Below are 20,843 nucleotides of genomic sequence, written 5' to 3'. Positions count from 1 at the left end.
ATGTGGATGTTTGGCTCAGAGATGCAGGAAACAGAGAGAAAGGTGGGCAAGAAAAACAATGGATGAGACAGAAATGAGACACTTAAAGATTCCTGTCCAAGATTGTGCATTGCTTTGTTGCATTTTTTATTCTTTAAAATAGATTTGTTTAATAATTTGTGCCTATTTATACCTGTTAGGACTGAAATTTGAAACTCTGAGCTTTGGTGGAGATAGACTCCATAATGTCATATGGACAATAAAAGTCAAGTCAATGATGTCTCACCTGTTGGTTACTACTGTCAGGTGATGTGATACAGTACTGTACAGTGAAGTAAGTCAGCCTGAAGAGGGTGAAAAACACTGCCATGAATAAATAATTCTCAGGACAAACATGCACTTACACTTGCTGTGTTTTTAAAAAGGCTCATTTAACACGCCAAGTCCAGTTCCCATTCATGGCTTCCTCTGAACATGTGGCTTTGTTTGGAGAAAGCCAGGAGCTCAAATATACTTTTACCAAGACTGGAAATAAGCCAATAATTCTCCATGAAAACACGTTATTGGGGATCTTAGGATTTATGCACAAGCAGGCTGTACGCTGCAAGAGCTCATATGGGCTGTGTTTATCTATGGAAAAAGAAAGAGGGTGAAAAAACAAGGGAGACTAACAACAAGAAAGAGAATAGTTTTAATGAGGCAGCAGATGACAGGATTACAGAAGGAGAGAGACTCACAGGACACACAAAAGGCTGAAAAACAGGCAGCATGGGATCAGAGTTCAGTCAAACAAACAGATTATATGTGCTGCTCAAACAGCAACGTGTTGTCATATGCAAACTATTTAGAACAAATGATTTTTTATCACATTATATTTGGAAATTTTCTTTAAAATTAATGCAGTTTCCCTTTCTTATACAGTAAAGAATCAACAATGAGAAACGTTTACACGATCAGCCTGTTAAGACTGTTTTGCAGCATACTGTGCCGCTGCAAATGCCAGCTGCTTTAATGATTATAGTAGAATATGGAAAGTTCTCTCCTTCATATGAAAAAAGTTGGCATATTTTTACCAGGCACTTGGTGACACATCTATCTGGAGGTGTAGTAGTGAAAAAGATGGATTTTGATCACAGCTTGAACATTAAAGGTTTCCATCTTCCCCCATTTCTCCATTCATCACTAAATTCCTCATGTGACAACTCCGCTTTCCTCCCTGGCTTCCTTCGTTTCTTCTGCAGTCACAGGCTTCTGTTACCGCCGCTGGGTTACTATAGTAACTGTGTTCTACATCACCTTTTCATCTGCCGTTTAGAGTGAGGTGTCAAGTATTACCAGATACATTATACACTGTATTTTTTATTGTTGAGGGAAAAAAATGGGCTGTCTGCAGTTCCACTCCAGTGCTGGCAGGCTAAACCAGAGCTGCCTCATTAACTTGAAATGATGAGATGTGGGCGGCACGACCGTTTTAGAGCCAGACGCTGAGGTTACAAGTCAGGTGAGTTGAGGTTTTTGTCACAGAGACTGCAAGATGACAATAGAAATCGTTACTGTACTATTAGCAGCAGTAGAAACATATAGCGGCTTTTAGCGGCTGTAATGACCGTGCTTCTGATTAACTACCAGGTGAAGCAGTTAAGTGAAATGTCAGGAAGGAAAAGGTCCCTTCACTGTAGGATGTCATTAATGCTATTGCTGTGTTGCCATAGCAACTATCCAAGTAAAAGATTATCTATTGATCATGTAAAGCAACAAACTCTATTTGGCCTAATGTTCATGTTCATATAAGATTGGTTATACATTTGTCTTTATTAAACAAAAAAAAGAACAAATCGTTCTCCGGTGTGTTGGCATCTTCTCTCCTTTGTTCACAATTTCATAGCTGGAGCAACAGTTTGTATCTGGGAATTCAGGATGTGCAACAAGTGTGTATTAAATCAGATGAATGTGAGAGCTTTTTATTTAATTGCTCACCTCAGGGGCAAAGGTTCACTCTTCCCTTTAACCCACTGAATTTACAATGCAGAGGATATAATGTGACGACGGTACATTATGCCATAAACTAGGATGAGTACTTACTGCTTATGTAGAACCCCAAGAAAAAGAGTAAAGGTCACTGGCACTATTACCGCACGCATATTTCAAATGTCTCTTTAATTCTGGGAGTTGTGTAAAAAAAAACAGAAGAGTGTATACATTCATGAAACTGAAAATCTCAAAATCTTTCTATCAAAGATCGTGCCACGAGAATCACATGAAGACACAGATGCCATTCTTTTGCTCAAACGACCAGATGTTACTACCACAGCCACTCAGTTTCTATAGCAACCTGTTGTTAGCTGTATTGCAATGACATTATCAATGGCTTAGTCTGCTTCAGCAAAGCAGGGTGTGCCAACGACTGCTACTGTTGTCATTAGGTGGTTAAAATCCTCCCTGTTAGCGTAAATTATTAAATGCTTCCCTGTGTCAACTGCAGATATTTAAGAGAAATATGAAAGCCAAAATAACAGCTTTTTAACTGCCCACCATGGCCCCTATTAAATATGAATAAATCAGCTCCCAGCTGCATGAATGAGCTGGAACTGAATCATCAGCTGAAAATAAATTAGTTAAAATATCAGCTGATGTAAGATTCAGCACCACGAACGTCCCTTATCACTCTTCTACTACCACTACTGCTGGTACTGAAGCAACGTGCAACAATGTGTGTTTAAACGAAAAAAAGATTTAATATTCTGGTGATGGATGTTACCACAGTAACAAGCAATTTGTCATTTACTGACACATGAGCCAGTAAATTGAAACAGTAGTTTAAAGGGTAAGTGGGGGAAGGGAGGGGGGCTACTTTGTATCTTCAGCCACTTACTTGTCATGTATGGACAACTTATTTCTTGTCAGCCAAATTTGACGGGTAAATATTTATAGCAAAATGATACGGAGATGTCTGCTAGCGCCTTTACGTATGTCAAAACACTAACATGCTAAAATGATCCCATGTCAGCTCCTGCTCCTGCGACGGGCACCGTATCAGGTAAAACGAGACTGTCAGTTAATATGGGCGGATGACATGCTGCAATATTTCATGAGCTTCTGTCACTGCATCGCCATAGTAACATTACCTCCCATTTCAGAGAAAAGACATCTCATTGTACAATCTATTCACCGGGTCTGTAACACCATGAAGGTCCAATATATCAATCATACAACAGCAGATATTTTATGTCTTCTACTAGATTCTGTGCAGATTTAGAAGTTTATAGTCCTTAAAATGACTTAAAGCTAAAGTCATGTTTGTGATGGGAGAGAATTAAAACACAAAAACTGATACATTTACCATGGTTGGAGATGTTCTCCATAATCTACTATTACAAACTGTTGATCAGCTTGTTGGGTTACACTTGTCTCGTCTGACAGTGCTAATAGACAGAGCTGGCAGTGATGAGTTTCACAGTTTCACATGGTTCACATGTTTATATTTTCACAAATTCACATCGACAGCACACACCGATTATTGTCTTTCACACTTCACTCTCTGTCTTTCAGACAACCTTTCACAACCTGCACAGTTGGTGTGTGTTGAACATAACTTTAATTACCTCTCACCAACATTTATGCAGTAAATGTACTATGATGCTCATTTTTAATCCTCAAAAGATCAATGCAACTAAAAATTAACCTTGATAACATGGAACAATAATGAGAAACAAATCGGACTCCATTTTGACCTTTTCCCATGAATCTCGCTGTCTCCTGTGAGAATACTGCTGTTCATTCTATTCCCAGAAGTGTCTCTTGGATTTGGACAATAAGGTGCATCATAACCATTAACAGTTACTGGCAAATACATCTTTACTTGTTCCACCACATACCACTGCAAGAAAAAAGGCTTCAGCTGTACACCTGCTGACATCGAATGTGTCTGTGTTCAAAATGAAAAGGGTGACTGAAAAGGAGAATTTAACATTATGTTCTTTCTACCTCATTGAAGTGTGCGTCCTGCGTGGCGGTGAGTCCGAAGCCGCTCTGTTGGGTCTCGAAGGTCAGGAGGCGGGACAGCAGTCGCTCTGCGATCTGCAAGTCGTTGCCGTAGAGTCGGGCGGTTGCCTCGGTGACGTCACGTAGCTGGTGGGCGAGTTTCTTCTCCATGATGGTGTTCAGCTCTGTTTCATTACGCTCCAGGGAATCAAGCTAAATGAAAACACAGACACAAGAGAAGCAAACCTGTATGTGAGTATTTCACATGTGAACGCAGACATTTTATCCTACAATTTTCAAACAAGAGAACAACTAAAACATTATTGTACAAAATGTATTTTTATTTTATGTGCTCTTTCTGATCATTGCTGCCACAGAATACAACAGGTCAGACTCCTGTTTTAAATATAAGAGTTAAGAACCAAGTAGGTTTTGATCAGAGGGTTATGACAACAGTTTGGAGATGGATAAGGCAACAGACACAAGAGCTCAAAACTGAAGGCAAACCAGAACCATTATTTCTGGACTCTGGTTCAGGTGCTGATGTCTTTGTTCAGCTTTATTCCTTTTTTTCCCTCAAATCAACAGGTACATCTAAGATTTGGCTACGATTCAGCACTTTTCAGGTCAGGAACAAGTTTAGGATGCATGAAGACTTGTGTTTACTGGTATCAGTGTATTAATCTACTTACAGCAGCATTGAGCTCCACAAATGGAGGGGAGGTGCAGTTGTAGAGGTCTGGCTCCAGCCATCCTCTCTCTACATCACAGTGTCTGATGGCTGCACCTGTAAGGAGGAGAAACAAGAAGTTGTACATATTTAATATCCTCTCACAAGGACATAGCATATATTGATTAAATGTATAAGGGTATGAGTGTGTACGGACCGACAGAGCCTTTGGGGCAGGGCACTGCAGCGGGCAGGCTGAACTTGGTTCGTGGCCACCAGATGCCCTGAGTGATGGTCTTTGGACAACCATCATAAATGACTGCAGAGAGAGAGAGAACATCATTCAAAATCATCCTTATCAGTTTGCTGAAGTTTTCCATTAAAAACATAACAAAAAGTCACTAATGATGTGGAAATGCTTTTTTTATGACTTGCAGAGAAGAAAATGAAAATGAGAGTGAGAGAATACAACACCAGCTACATACTAAAGGAAGTAATTACAAGTGGGGAAACTGGAAAGTGACAAAGCTGCACAGAAGAGAAAAACAGAGACATAGAATTAACTGGAAGGTGTTAAATAGACAATGAATATAATTAACAGTTTCTTTGTTATTTTAGGTTTGGACACAAGTCAACATGACAGTGTTGAAAGCCAAAATAGCATAAGAAGTGAAATCTGTGATTACACAGAGATGATTAAATAGAGTGGGAGCTCAGTAGTGCCTCGGTATTTTCATTCATATCTGTTCGTCTTTATGGACAATTTACTCTGTTTGAATACTGATTTTAAATCTATCTGGAAAATTATACATCTTCTGAAAAATGATAAAAGACAGTTTTCTGTAGTCTAGAACTAGCCTAGGGGCAACTCTACTAAAGAAACTAAGAAGGTAATAAAGGGTTTTGGCTACTGTTGGAGAACAACACTAACAAAGCTTTCATATTTAATCCAGCTTTACAAACAATTGTCCAAAAACCAACAATTTTTGTCCATGAACCATAAAGGAGCTGCAAGGTAATGTCTCATTTTTAGTTGTTAGCAGTTGTTGGAACAAGTCATTTTCCTCAAATGATTTAGTTCCTCAGTCAATAACAAATATGTTGTTTTAACCCGTAATCACTACCCGCTGGGCAGCTCACTGTTATCTTGGAAAGAACACAATGCAGTAGTGAGATGCTTCATTTCTCCATGTTTTTTTTTTAATTTTTAAATCCAATGTCTGCAGACGTGATGCTGAGCACAAGGATGAATTAATGAATGAACAATGTAGCCTCCCTGTTGGGTAAACCAGAGTAATTATTAAATGCAGCAGTTAAATGCATCATTTTCTCATGTTTGACCAAAAGGTCTAAAACACAGGAGATAATCAAATAAAGAAACACAAGGTCGCAGCTGTCCTGGTGATCAATAACACAGTTTAACAGACAAACATGTGTGGAAACAATAATGCTTAAAGTATAAAAATCAACTGAGAAACATCAGTCTGTCCTTCTCACCTTCGCAGCCTGAATTTGTGACCTCAGCAAAGGGGTTGTCACATGCGTTGCACTGGCGACCAATCACGCCGGGCCTGCACTGGCACTGGCCGGTCTCTGAGTCACATGACCGCGAGAAAGAGCCGACCGGGTAGCAGTCACATGGCAGGCAGGTGTCAGAGCCCCGCGGACGGTAGTGAAACTCCTGAATGCACACACGGAGGACAAAGTACGCACAAGTAGGCACACAGATTAAACTCTGTCAGACAAATGTAAAATGTCACAGCGCCAAAAATAGTGTCAGCGATTACATCACCACATGCATTAGGGCAAGATTTATACAATGACATAAAAAAGGACGCTAGTATAACAGAGGCAAGAACACAGGAGCAACCATCCATACACCATGTGTACAAGAGGCAGAGACACAAAGTAGGGCAGCTGTTTATTTGTTTGCTAAACCTGCGTCTTGGAAACAAGAGAGCGATGGTGCTACGATAGAGGACGATGGTGCAGCACCACTGTTTCTGTTTTTCATTTGGATGTTGTGACCTTCATTGTACTGAATGATGTAATGTATGTGCACAGGCTGTTTTTGGATCAATCTACTGAAGAGATAAAGTTTCTCTGCGCTCACCTTAAAGTTTAAGACGTGTATGTACAAGCACGACATGTGAAATCACGAGTTTCGAAGCTTATCATGGTCTGATATGCAATTTACACCAAGTGTGATGTGGAAACTTAAAGCCTGCAGTGCACATATACTGAGAATGGACTTTACAGTGAAGTAGGAGACTTCCTTTGTCTAGTAGTTACATATAAGTTTCAATATTTGCATATTCATAGATGTTTCAATGAGGAAGAAGGGGTAGGTGTAATTTTAATAAGGTAATTTAACTTTGTTATGGAAAAAACAATATCAACACAAATTATTATTCAAAGCAGAGTATTTTGTCTTAAAACATGTCTGGAGGGGATCTATAAGAAAAGCCCGTAATTAAAAAACACAAAAGAATTATGTCTCACAAGACTGTCAGCCTGTAGATGCTTTTAGCTGCAGTTTACAGTTGAATTTTACAGTTAATCTGATGTTACGTTATGGTGTAAAACAAATGCAGATACAAATGCACAGATGCAGATGAAGGAGGGAGTATGATAATGTTCTTGAACAACATATGGAAGAAAAATCAAATACACTTCACAAAAGGGAATGAGCAACAGTGGTTATGAGAAATGTGAGTTTAACACAATTCAATTATGTTCTTCTGGTTATTGTACCTTAAAAATAATATATATTTTTTGAACTGCTGATAAGAAATCATCTACTTCAGTGTTAATGCAGTATAGGCAGATTAAATGCATCAAAGAAGGTGACTGCTAGCCGCCATTAAGATGTACACTGTGATACTGGATACAGAGCTGTTTGTGTCAGCCTTGATGTGAACGTTATGTACTGTGTTGTACTGTTGTACTGAGGGCTAAATGAAAACATTCTTACATTGTGAGCATGACAAACTGAGAAAAAGCTTTTATTTCAATCTTCATTTTTATGGCTAAGTATTTTATAGAGGAAGGATAAAGAGCTTTTTGTATGTATGTGTGTGTGTATGTGGTCTGTCATAGGCTACTTTTGGGGACAAATTCAGATTTAAGACCAGTTAATTAGGGATGTCTTGTCTAATTGGGGACAAAAGCCCTGTCCCTAATTGGTAAAAAGCTGATTTTTGGGTCAGTGGTTAAGGTCAGTGTGTGTATGTGATATATGTGTGTGTGTGTGTGTGTGTGTGTTCTGCGTATGTGCCAGGTTTATATCTGAGGTCAATATCAGAGATTAAAGATTAGGGTCAAATGTCAGATTAAGGCTGGGATAAACATACTGATCACACACAAACATTTCAACACACACACACACACACACACATATTCACACAAGGCAGAAATGTCAATACGTGGGGATGATCATCGGTTCATGGTTGATGTCGGTATGACTGGATTAGCCTGTAGGTCTATCAGACTGCGAGCTGATTACCGTGTGTCTGGGTTAAAATGATCTATAGATTTACAGCACTGAAATCCTTCTAATCCTATCAGTATTTATGTTCAATGTGACAGTATAAAAAATATACACTTTATACAAGAGAGTCTGTCAACTACCCATGTAAAAACACGCTCAAATAACTTTTTATATGTTGCAAAGTGATACATAAATTAGCATTCTAACCGCACATGGCCCCAAAGCTGCATCGTGTGTGTTTGTGTGTTTTCTTACCTTGCAGTGACAGTGTCCGCTGGTCTTGTTACAGTCAGGGTCGAAGCCTTTATTGGTGTCACAGTGACATGGTCCACAGGTCGGAGACCCCCACCAACCCCTGGGACACTGGTGATCGATCCTACAAGCGCACACAAAGAGGGCAGAATCAGTATGGAGAGAGTAAGAGAATATTTCTAAAATGTTTTTCTAAACTCTTCAAAGGAAGCATCTTTCCCTCTGATTTCTGACTAACTAATGAGTTGAGAACAAAGAGATGAAAGCAAAGAGAGGCAGTCAAGGAGAAAAGATGGAGAGGGATCAAAACGAGAGAAAATATTAATATTGAAAGGTGGAGGGAGATAACTAGAAAAGAAAAAATAGTGAGGGGTCAGGACACAAGTTAAAAGAATAAACGCTTATTACTAGATAAATCATTATGCAAACACTTTAGAATATGCACAGTCGCAGAAAGCAATTATCATTATACAAAATATGAAGGACATATTTAATGCTTTGTAATATATTCTGTGTAGATTCACAAATTAAAAAAAAATGAAAAAATCAATAACTCAGTTTTGCTGGTGCAGATACAGAGAAAAACTCCTCTTCCTCCTACTGACTTCTGTTAAACAGCTATTCATTCATTTTAAATTCATTGGAGATTGTTTTCTCCTGATAAGAACACCTGAGATTTTGTCACTCTGGTTTGTCGTTCACGTCACTTCACTCTTTCATTCTCTTTTCCGCTTTTAGTGTGCGCTCCATCTATTCTCAGTGTCTAAAGGATCACTGAGGAAGTCATCAGCACTTCTCACAGTTAATGCAGATTCTTCTGTGCATCTCTTTACCGCCTCTTATGTGGAGTTTTGGAGCGAGGATTTAGATATCAGTGATCTTGGTAAAATATTAGGATTGACTGTTTCTCTAGAGATTTTATATTACATCACCCGACAGAATCGGCTTTCCAATGGAAGCGTCTGTCCCTGCTGTGTATTTTTGGCTGCTTAAAGAGGTTAAAGGGGACACGTACATCTAGAGAGTCGAATGCTTTGTCTAATCATAACTAGGAAGCTGCGTTGGCTGTGCTCTGGTAAATACAATTTAGAGAAGTCTTTCTTAAATCTGCCACAGAAACATTGTGTTTCAACTATAGAAATGTTGCAATAATTTTAACAATCAACAAAAGTAAAACGACAGAAATAATTTAAAACTGTCACCTCATTATTTATTATTAACCATGTTAGCTTCAGAGCTAAATTCTCATTTTCGAGATGCAAGTCACCTGAGTGTAGCAGGGCTGCAGCTAACAATAACTTTTTGCTGTTAAAGAACACATTCATTATTTTCCATTAATCAAGTTTAAATCAGCACATTATATTTGAGAAGTTGCTACTTGAAAATGTGTGGTACTTCTACTTGAAAGCCTATCAAAGAAGTTGGTTAATGAGCCAGAATTCCAAAGTTGATGTCTTCATATAAGAAGAAAGAGGCCAAATTAAAGCTGAGCAGAGAGAGACTGAGGAACATCAGGGGAAATTAAGAGATAGAGAGACGTACGTATATTTCATCAGCAGTCGATAATGTGTGTCTTTGCGAAAAACACCCACTCGCTGGATCAAAGACGAACATCTGACGAACACACTCACACACTGAACAGATCACAGTAAAGCTCTGTGGATTTCACTGGCAGGAAGGAAGGGAGCGTGGGGTCAGGTCGGGGTCACGCTCGTTTCACACAGTTTAACACACACACAGATAACTTTAGTGTGTGTTGTGTGTGTGTTATTACACTAAGTCTACGTTCATCCCACTGTGGATTACATGCAAGGCTGGAGATGTGGGACAACAAGGCTGAACTAAAGCTCCCAAGACACACACATACACACACACACACACACGCACACACACACACACACACACACACACACTTGAACAGAGCTTAGCCGGACTACAGGCAGCATCAAAGAGCTTTACACTGTGTTGGCATCTCTCATAGGTGAACTGTAGTTCAAATGTTGAATGAACTGTGTCCATGTGTAAGAGAGTGTGTGTGTGTGTGCGCGCGTGTGTGTGTGTGTACCTGTGTTGGCAGTACTGTCCATAGTGGTTGTCTCCACAGTCACAGATGTATCCATGGGAAGAGCTGGGCTTCCTGTGGCACTGAGCCTCGTTTTCACATGGATTCAGATGGCAAGCATCAGTGCAGCCTTTCCCATAGTAACCTGGGAGAGAGAGAGAGAGAGGGAGAATAAAATTAATGTCAAAGTGTTTTTGGCTGGAGTGGATATGTGCAGCGGTTGCCATCCTACAAGTCAAATACAAACACCACCTATTTATATATAGCTAATTTGCTTTGCCAAATACACGTTGGATGAAATGTAATTGCTGCTTCTCTTACACTCACTGGCAAAATACACTATTTTTCTGTCCAAGAAGCGTCACAGAGAGGTGGTTGGATGGGATGGCTGGACAGTACAAATGTCAGGATTTTAATACTGGAGACTGAGGTTTCCATGATGATCTTTAGGGAAAGATCTTTATAATTATAAAGATACTATATAACATTTTTTATATACATAAATATATAAAATAAGTGCTTTTGCACCTTTTCTGTGATTAAACAAATCCTCAATCTTTTCCTTAACTACTCTGAATTGCTGTTGTAATGTTAATCATGCTTTAGTTGCAAGGGACAGATATTGTAGTAAGTACAAATGAAATAAGCTGACGGTGCAGTTTTGCAGAAATGTTCAGTACAAACATTTGCGATATATCAAATATAAACATTTCCAGTTTAAAGTTCTATTTTTGAAAATAATTATTAATGAAAAAAAAAAATAATCAGAGAAAGTACTGCACAAAAAAGAAGACACAAGCAGTCAAAACTGCCGTGAAGAATTTCCCTCATACATACAATCATAAAATGAGAGCACAACACAACAACTATTGAAATTAAATTATGCAGAACACCGCTTCGTTTCCCATCCGTGTACCAAACATAACAGCCTGTCAGTTCACAAGTACACATCTCTAACATCAAACAGTGATTATCACAAACGTCTCCCTTACATACTCCGGCTGGGCGAGCCTCTAAAAAACAAGCCACAACTGTGAATTACAATTCTGTCACACAAAGCTTCCTCTGAAAGAAAATTACCACCACTGTTTGAGAGAGGGAATTCAAAAAACATTGTAATCTATATCAATTTCGCACAGATAGCTCAAACAAACACAGGCTGAGCGTTAAGAAAACATGAAAGTGAAAAACATGAAAAACAGGGTATTTCAGCTCAAAGCAAAAGATCTCAGCTCAAGGAACAAAGTTCAAGGACGATAAAATATGTTTTTAATATCACTAAAATCTCTGTGTGATCACACATAACAGCCCATACATTTTCAGGAAGCATGTTGCTGCTAATAACTCTGCATGCCAAAAAAAAAAAAAAAAGAAGGGAGCCAAATCAGGTTGAATCAAAGAAAAGTGAGTTAAAAAATGTGAAAACATGGGAGAAGAAGTTTAAAAACCTCTCTACCATAATAACACAGAGAAGTGCCTCAATAAAAACCGAGACAGCACGTTGCAACACTGCTAAACGAGCCACTTCAACACAACATCGTACAACACACACATTCCCACCATACACTTAAGTGTGCGCTGGTGCAGCGTGGTGAACGAAGCCGTCGCACACTTCAATGCAATCCCCAGACACTCAACACAAACACACTAGCCTCTTATATGGTAATACAGGCCAGCACATAAAACCCCTCTTTAATCTAATGACTAAAGCAGAGTGCTTCACACACTCTTTGGGGTGTATTTAGCACAAATAAAGAAGGCCTCCAACCAAGACCTGTTTTTCATTTAAAAAGAGGATAATTGTTGTATTTTGTCTTTAAGGTACCTGTATTAATTGTTGGATTAAAATATTAGAACTAAGCTGCACCACAAGATCCCACTTTCATGTTGGGATGGAAACGTAAGCAATAAATCCAATAAATCACATTCAGGCTGGCTAAGAAGGAATGAGTAGACAAAAAGATGACTGACTGGTTTTAATAATAATTTAATAACACTGAATCCTGATGATGTAGCGGATCTCTGGATTGTAGGTATTTGTTGTATTAAATGCTGTAAAAAGTGACAGAAAATGACAATGTTAGCGACAAGACATTGACACCACTGACTTTGATCGCATGACAGCGTGTAAGAAACTAAGACCTTATTACTGATACATATCAAGAGTGAGGTTACACCAAATAAAGGACAGAGGCATTGTTTCACCCTCAAGATTTCAGTTTTACTTTGAAACCATCATCAGGAACCGTCGTAAGTTTAAAGTAAAACCAAAAGCTTGAGAATGGAACAATGCCTCAAACAAAAGACTCTTTTCTCCAAGATTCTGTCATAGACATCAGATATTAAAACTAAGAATCTCAATACAACATAAAGATGTTGATGATTACAGCTGTACGATTCATACGATTTAAAAAAAACCTCAAACATGCCCACAGTCATCCATTATCTACAATGCTTCCCAACAATATAATAATGTTTGTGTTTATACTACGGTACTGTAGGTATATATAATCAAACAAGTTAACTTTTACTCATAAAATGTGATTATAAGACATTTTTACAAAAACAGTCACGTAAAAGTGTGATTTCAAAGGCCTGTGCTCTCTGGACCGTGGTCACATGTCGGCTTTTTCCCATCTGCAGTTACATGCTAGTATTAGCTTTGTGAAAATGTCATTCACATGTACAACTCAGGGGTGAAAATATGTGGTTTATGTTAAGCATGTCAGAAAAGCACATGCTTTTAAATACAAAGTTATTTCTTTTTGAGTCTGTCCATAATGCAAATATTCTTCTGAACAACTCATGTTAATATTTATATCACTTGTAGGGGAAAGTCCCCTCATGATTTGAACGCAGGCAGTAGAAACCCTCAAACAACAGGACCAGCTCTTTCTTCAACCCCCCAGGAATGCTGGCCAACAAGACATCAGTGAGATTTCCAAACTTCTCACTCACCAGACCATCTACACCACATCCTGCAAACAGCAACGATCGAGATAAGAAAACCCCTCATCTCCTGCATGGCCCCTAAACCAGACCACTGACCCTGTCACCTTTGACAATTCAAGATCTCCAAGAGCCAGCAACATGGAAAGACCAATTAAAACCCCAGTTTGAGCTGATAGCACAACTTGGATAGACATCCCCCACCATTTGCTATCAAAACTCACCTCTAGGAACCAGTCACCCACAGAGACTAGCTATGCAAGAACTGATGCAAGCCATAACCACCAACAACAAGTAGTCACACCTTAAAAGACCTATGTCCTCGCAAAATCATAATTAAGATCAATAACAATCTCTCTTGTGTGGCCAACAAAGATGACTATTTCCCTATTATTAGAAATTCTCTCATGAGTTATGTCGCTGGACAAATAATTTCATATTTGAGTCGTGCACAACAATAATTCATAACCCCCCTTTAAATCATACAACTATTTGAGTGCACAAATTCCTTACATATTGATACCAAACATCAGGTATAAAACAGAAAACAAGCTAATCTTTGCAACAAGATATTCCATTTTGTTACACTGATCATTCTGACTTTTTTCATCAACAAAAATCTCTGCTTTGCATACTATACAATCATCTCCCATCCTTCAGCAAGTGATTTCTGCTTTCAGGCTGCCTTTTTAATTTCACAGCACTGAATAGAAGGACGTCTCTATAAATTGAAGTGTGACTGAAGTGTGTGCGCAACTTGTTGAGGTCTGTATCCCTCCCTCTGGAGCTGACAAACCTGTGTGAGGTATGCTTTCAAGTGTCCGTCTATAGAAAATACAGAAACCACTCTGCTTTTAAAGCCTGTGGCCTTGGCTACAGCTTTAGACACACACCAGATTTCCAATGACTCCTATTCTTTAAACATCATTCTCTCTTTCTCTCTCTCGAGCTCATTCTGTTCTTTGTGAAGCTACAAACACACACGTACAGTAATTCACAAGAAAACACACTGGCCTTGCTTTTCCCCCCACCTCCAACCTTTCTACACAGCGTGCCCCGGTAGCCTGCTGGCTAAGACACATGCCACATAACTGCAATGTCTGTGATTCGAATCCAGCTAAGGACCTTTGTTGCACGTCACCCCCCATCACTCTCTCCCTTCAAATTCCTGTCATCTCTGCCCCAAAAAATATATTAAAAAAAAAAACCTTTCTACACTATTTTTTTTCATTTAATTTAAGCTTCTCTGTCTTCTTCTCGCTTGAAAATGTTTCAGGAATTACACAAACAAAAGAGCGAATATAATCACAGGTATTGTTCAGTTTTCAATTATTCATTTCACTGTTTCTTTTCACGCACAAACACACAGGTATGATTATATGATTATACACACACACACAAACAGTGGCTTATTTGTTATCTCATGATCCCCCACTCTCCGTCTCTGTCATTCTCTGGTTCTGTCGCTCTCTCTTACTCAAACACGCACACATGCGCACACACACACACACGCACACACACATGCATACACACATACACACACACACACACTCAATCATGTTCTATCAGCCCTATACATCTTTACACTTTCACCATGGCAACTGACAGAGAGAGGCGACAACGGCCTTGGCTGTTTTCAGATGCTTCTAATGACACCGGCCTTGTCACAACAATATGGGAGAGAAAAGAGGCAATACACACAGATACAGGGAGAGAAAGGGAGGCTTGGGCTTGTAAGAACAAAGAGTTGTTCATCATGTGTGCACGTATGTGTTTGCCTTTCACATTCAGAGTCCAGAAGCTTCTTTGAAAAGTTTCTATGCCTCATGAGCTGCACACAGACACCCGATGCGACTCATAGCTTCTCGACTGGCTTTACTGTAACACAACATCAGCTTGAGTCATCTGGTTACTGAACCATCCATTCATCTGCTATGTATCCAACTGTCTCCTTTCTGACAGAGGAAAGATTGTGGATGTCAAAAACATCCAATAAAAATATGTTGGTGGGAAAACAGAATGATAGCGTTGTACACTGAATCAAATGACTGTGTGTTATATGAGTATGGTTGCTTTCAGTGAGAAGTATCACCCAATTACATGCAGCTCTATAGAGCTGTTTGGCTTTTTTAAGCCATTATTTTTATTTTACAGCACATTTACTGAAAGTAGAAGGTGGAACATTTAGGTAAATAGGTGGATATTTTCTCAGGAGTTGTAGATGCTCTCAAAAGAAGCTTATAATCAACTTAGCATTCATTCCAAGTCATGCTTTTGTCCACCCAATGAATAAAATACTTCCTTTTGTCTACTAGATCTGTAAATAGGTGTGGGTGTGCCCTCTCTGAATGTGTGCTCCATGTTAATAAGTCAAGGTGATAGAATTAGCTTGCAGGCTGGTGCAGGATTTCAAGTCATGTTTTTGTCCACCCGATGAATAAAATACTCCTCTTCGTCTTCTAGATCTGTAAATAGGTGCTAACTGCCATGACTGGCAGTCCTTTTGTACCCTAGTGGCCATAATTTAATTGATGCAGCTTTAAAGCTAAATCATTACATTACATTCCTGCACGATTCAGAATGATTCATTTTACATCTTTAGAAATATTGGGATGTAAATTAATGATCAGTGGGTTTGAACAAAGGCCAACATGTCCAGGGTTAAAGACATAAAGGTTAAAGGTATCTTAAAATGGTTTAATTTGGGGAGTTTGTTTTGATAACTGATGGATATGTAACAGGTTTAAACCAGTTTGTTGGATAAAAGAAATAGCGAGTTGATATTGGTTTTTAAAACTCAGACATTGATCAGTGTTTGTGGATTTGACTGGGTTTTCTTTTTTTTTTGCATATAACTAATCTTTTTTAGACATTTATATAATTTTAAAAATTGCAGACATTGGTGAATGGATTTGGTCATACTTGAGTATTTGCACTAAATATCCACTATTGAGGTTTGCTGTCAAGTTTGTTTCTCAAACATGTCAACTTTGCAAGTGGCGAGAATAATAACATTATTTATATCTTGACAATAATGTATTCTACATTAGCCTGAACAGGAGATTTGTAGAGCTTCCTCAACCCATGATGAGCTTCTAATTAAACAAAAAACTTCATCTGTGAAAGAATAAAACATACTTTTCATATAGCAGTACAACAGTGCCAAGTACCTGTACATTTCTAGTTTTGATATCAAACCTGATCAATAAGTGACATTCCTAGGTGAGGAGTCATTTGTCACAGAGAGCCCTGATTCAGCACCTTGAGGATATGGGTGTACTGTAGGTTGACGCACAGGAAATACAGCTTGAAACTCATAAATCTCTCCCGTTTTTCCCAGAGGCACAGAGCTTAATATACTGCAGCTGCACACCACACCCTTCCATCCGAAAGAAACAAAAAAAAACTACTATAATACACTGGCTCTGACAAACTCTATCTGAAGAGATATTTATTTGGCACTTGCTATGTTCAAAAACTATTTTGACATCATCATAAAAACAGAAAACAGATAATTTACTCATTACTACAGTAAAGGCAGTTATGAGAGTTCTGGTTACGCAACTATGAACATATGCTTTCTGCATGTTGGATTTTAAACAGCTAAGGGAACTCAAGTGGACATAAATCAACATGGCTGTAATTTATCATATTAAATTCAAATTTTCACCACAGTGAATTAGCCTGTAGCAACTGGCAGCAACTGTCATAAAACACACAAACAGACACACACAGGCTGACATACAGTATACTTATTCAGAAAAGCACAAAAACACACAGTAAGGAGATGAGAGAGCAGATGTCTCTGTGCTTTGTCATGCAAAACCTTATCTCTCTCTCTCTCTCTCTCTCTGTCTGTGTGTGTGTGTGTGTGTGTGTGTGTGTGTGTGTGTTTGTGTGTATTTTCCAGGATGCCGTACTGCATGAATCAGACGCGCTGTCAATTGCATGAGAGACCCATTAAGTTAGTTTCAGCACCAGGATAAAACGCACACAAGTACACACACAAACATGAAAGAGAATTATTCAGAGTGCATCTCTCTCTTCTTTTTTTTTTCTCTCTCTCTGCTTTTATTAAAGTTTGATTTGTCTCTAAGCGACATTCATTGTAAAACAGTCTCCATTTTTAATGCTCATTGTGCTGCTGAAAGTTAATGATAATGAGTGCGGCTGTGTGTATTTACAGTAAATAAGTGCATGCACAGGAAGTTTGTGCATATCATCTGTGTTTGTGCGTGCGATTGTGTCCATGTGTGAAGGCATCAGGGTGTGTGTGTGAGCGTGCCCTCTCCGAATGTGTGCTCCATGTTAATAAGTCAAGGTGTTAGCATTAGCTTGCGGGCTGGTGCAGGATGCTACAGGGATAGCAGCGCCTCTCTGCTTCCTCCCCCATGCTGCTCGGCCTGAGGCTCTCTCACTTTAACGCTGTATGTTCTCCACGCAATACACACTCACTCTCACTCATTCTTCTTTCACTGCATGCAATCTCCGCTCAAACTTTTCTTTCGTTAGCAACTTCCCTTTCACTTTCTTCCATCATCCGACTTCTTCATTTGCAGATGAAACACACTACAAAACTTAATTCGATGACCTTGACCTTGGCTTGCAGCTTTGACTTGCAAAATTTAATGATGTTTTTTAAAAGTTAAGTGAAATTCAGGGACGGCTGAATGCTTAGACTTGTTTAGACTCACTATTGTCTGTACAGACCAAGAGGCAAAAGCTTCAATCAAGTCCTGAGTCTAAATGGACAAAACCAAGTTATCTCTTTAGTGTTTAAAGCTTTGTCTCAATTCTCTTCCTTAAAAGGACGGGTTAACAATGTTTCAAGTCTGTCTTAAAACAACAGTCAGGAGCCCAAATGAACATTGAAATAGGTTTTTCTTTCCATAATCATTTCTCCTGTTCATACTGGCCATTAGAAGATCCCTTAATGCACTTACAATGTAAGTGATGGGGACAAAATCCACAGTCCTTCTGCAAAAAAATGTATTTAAAAATTTATCTGAAGCTAATATGAAGCTTCAACCATCCAAATTAGTCAAATTAGTCTTTTTAGTCTTTTTGTTACTATACTTCCACCGCAGTTAAACAGGGAATTACTGTCTGAGGAAACACAAAGAGGGAATTTGATCCTTAAAGGACTGTAAATGTGGCAGATATCCATGCTGAAGCCTCATATAAGCTAAAGGGATCTGGCTATTAAAAGGGGATGTTTTAATAGCCAGTATGAACAGGAGAAAAAAAACCTCTTTCAGTGTTCATTTTGGCACCTGACTGTTGTTTTAAGACAGACTTGAAAAATTGTGAACCTGTCCTTTAAACTTTCTTCCTAAATTACAGTTAGACTTGGTTTGGCCACAACGGATTGTGGTAAAATAACTATGAGTCTCATATACCAACAAAAAGAGAGTGGGGAGCCATTATTTTTCTTCTTTCTTTTGTGTTAGCTTAATGTTGCACTACCACCCTGTAGCATTCATCATTTGCATCATTATACTCTGTTACATCCACTGTTTTCTGCAGATGTGGCATTGGAAAATCCCAAACTTTGCATATTAAGACCAATTAACTGTACATTATTCCGCACTTAATGAGAGCGAAACATTTGAGTTTCATGAGAAAATAAGAAAAGTAGTTTTAGAGCCAGTTAAGATGCAGAGAAGGAAGGTAATGGATGCTGAGAAAGAGGGTATCTCTCTCTCTCTCTCGCCGTCTCTCCTGGTTTTGTCTTTCATGTGGTTCTTTTTCTCTTAATTTGCTTTCCAATCTCTTGTCTCCTCTCTGCTTTAATCATAAATATAAATAATCTCCTTTAATCATCTCTTCTCAGTTGGTCTCGTCTGTTTAATCAATACCTGTAGAACTGAACTGCAGTTGTTGCTTCAGTACTCGCTAATAAATATCAAATATCACTCTTCATCCTCTCCTTCGCTTTCACACTCTCTGTCATGTGTCTGTCGTGTTCATTTTCTCTCACTTCTATGATTTGTGAGTTTCTATGTACATATATGCCAGCTATGTGTAGATCTATTCCCAAACGTGCCACCAGTGTTTTCAGGCTGTTTGATTTGACTTTCTCATGCCCTCTTTCTTCTCTTCATCTCTTCTTTCCTTTTGCCTCAAAACTTTTAGTGTTTATTATACATTTCTGTCTGCCGCCTTTTTTCTCTTCATTAATTATTAACATTTTTAATCTCTCTGCTCCTCCTCTGCCTCTTTTTCATCTCCCCATTATTCTCTTTTTGGCGTTCTCTTTTCTCCACTTCTCTCTATATCGGTTTTCCCTCCTCTCTTCCCCTACTTCTCCTCTTCTCTACTTGTCCTTTAATCAGGTTCTTTTCCTCCACGTTTATTCGGCCTCATTATATTCACCTGACTAAGGAGATTTTGGAAGTTAGCCTGCAGTCAGTCTCTTTCTCTCGGTCTCAGGTGGATGGGAACTCATTATGCGTTCCCAAATATCTGTTTAACCCAGTTAGAGCATTGGCACCTACGAAGATATGACCATATTATAATTACTCCCCTTTCCTCTCTCTCTCTAAGTCAGCTGGCATCTTTTACTACCTTCTCTCACGATTCTTTTCTTTCACATTCAATGTCCAGAGTTTGCAAAATACTAGGGTGTTAGCATGCATGCAATTCTACTTCCATTACTGACTAATGATGACATATTTTACTTGTTTTGGAGGAATAAAACACACAAACCCTTAAACTGATATTACAGCACACACACTAGCATGGCTAACAGGCCAACAACAGCACTCCACAAACTGTAAATTCATACATCTTCCTATCAAACACTTGTCATTCATTCATCCATGTTTAAAACACCAACATCATCTTTCTGTTCACTCACCAGGTTCACATATACAGGAGTGCCGCTCCCATTGGTCGGAACAACGGCTGTGGGCGGGACAAGGAGACGAGACGCAGGGGTTGCCAACATTGCAGCCGGTCTCCACTTTGATAGCTCTGGATGGGCGGGGCAGGGGAGGGGCGTCCGGGCGCACGCCCAATCGAACGCCCTGCAGAGAGAGAGTTTATGTTACAGAAAGTTAGAAACAAGAAGTTGGCAGCTTCATGCATTTATTGAGCTACTCTAGACTGATTTCTTAGCACATTTCCATCTCTGACATGCTAATATTTCCAGCTTCAGTCCACCCATCCATCAATAAACATTAAAAATACAATCCTTCCATCTATCCATTCATTCTCACCTGTATGCATCCTCTTATCCCGTTCTGAACCTCTCCGGAGCCAAGCACTCCTCCCACATGCAGATGTTTCACCTTCAAACCATGAATCTCATTTCCCACTATCACTGTCCCCTAATGGTGAGAAGAGAAGAGAAGGGACAGATGGAGACAGGAAGGGCAAAGATTATTATTATTAATAGCTGTACGCAAGCTGAATACTGGACAGAGATACACAAGGAGCACATTTGAATGCCATTATTT

At 39.0% G+C, this 20,843-nt stretch overlaps 1 protein-coding gene across 2 annotated transcripts in view; it reads right to left on the bottom strand.

Annotated features, from left to right (window-relative positions):
* celsr3 (cadherin, EGF LAG seven-pass G-type receptor 3) overlaps positions 1–20,843 on the bottom strand; it is a 109,421-nt gene that overhangs the window by 27,416 nt on the left and 61,162 nt on the right. For both annotated transcript variants that reach the window (XM_067591664.1, XM_067591665.1), the window contains 8 exons: positions 20,604–20,714; positions 20,243–20,411; positions 10,438–10,579; positions 8,376–8,496; positions 6,128–6,311; positions 4,848–4,949; positions 4,653–4,747; positions 3,964–4,173 (listed from right to left, as the gene is read on the bottom strand). In XM_067591664.1, coding sequence (XP_067447765.1) covers positions 3,964–4,173; positions 4,653–4,747; positions 4,848–4,949; positions 6,128–6,311; positions 8,376–8,496; positions 10,438–10,579; positions 20,243–20,411; positions 20,604–20,714 — 1,134 coding nt within the window. The remainder of the gene's footprint in view (positions 1–3,963; positions 4,174–4,652; positions 4,748–4,847; positions 4,950–6,127; positions 6,312–8,375; positions 8,497–10,437; positions 10,580–20,242; positions 20,412–20,603; positions 20,715–20,843) is intronic.

The sequence above is a fragment of the Thunnus thynnus genome, chromosome 6 (assembly GCF_963924715.1).
Source record: "Thunnus thynnus chromosome 6, fThuThy2.1, whole genome shotgun sequence".
Taxonomy (NCBI): domain Eukaryota; kingdom Metazoa; phylum Chordata; class Actinopteri; order Scombriformes; family Scombridae; genus Thunnus; species Thunnus thynnus.
Note: the sequence above shows the minus strand (reverse complement) of the source record. Positions and strands in the feature narration are given on the sequence as shown.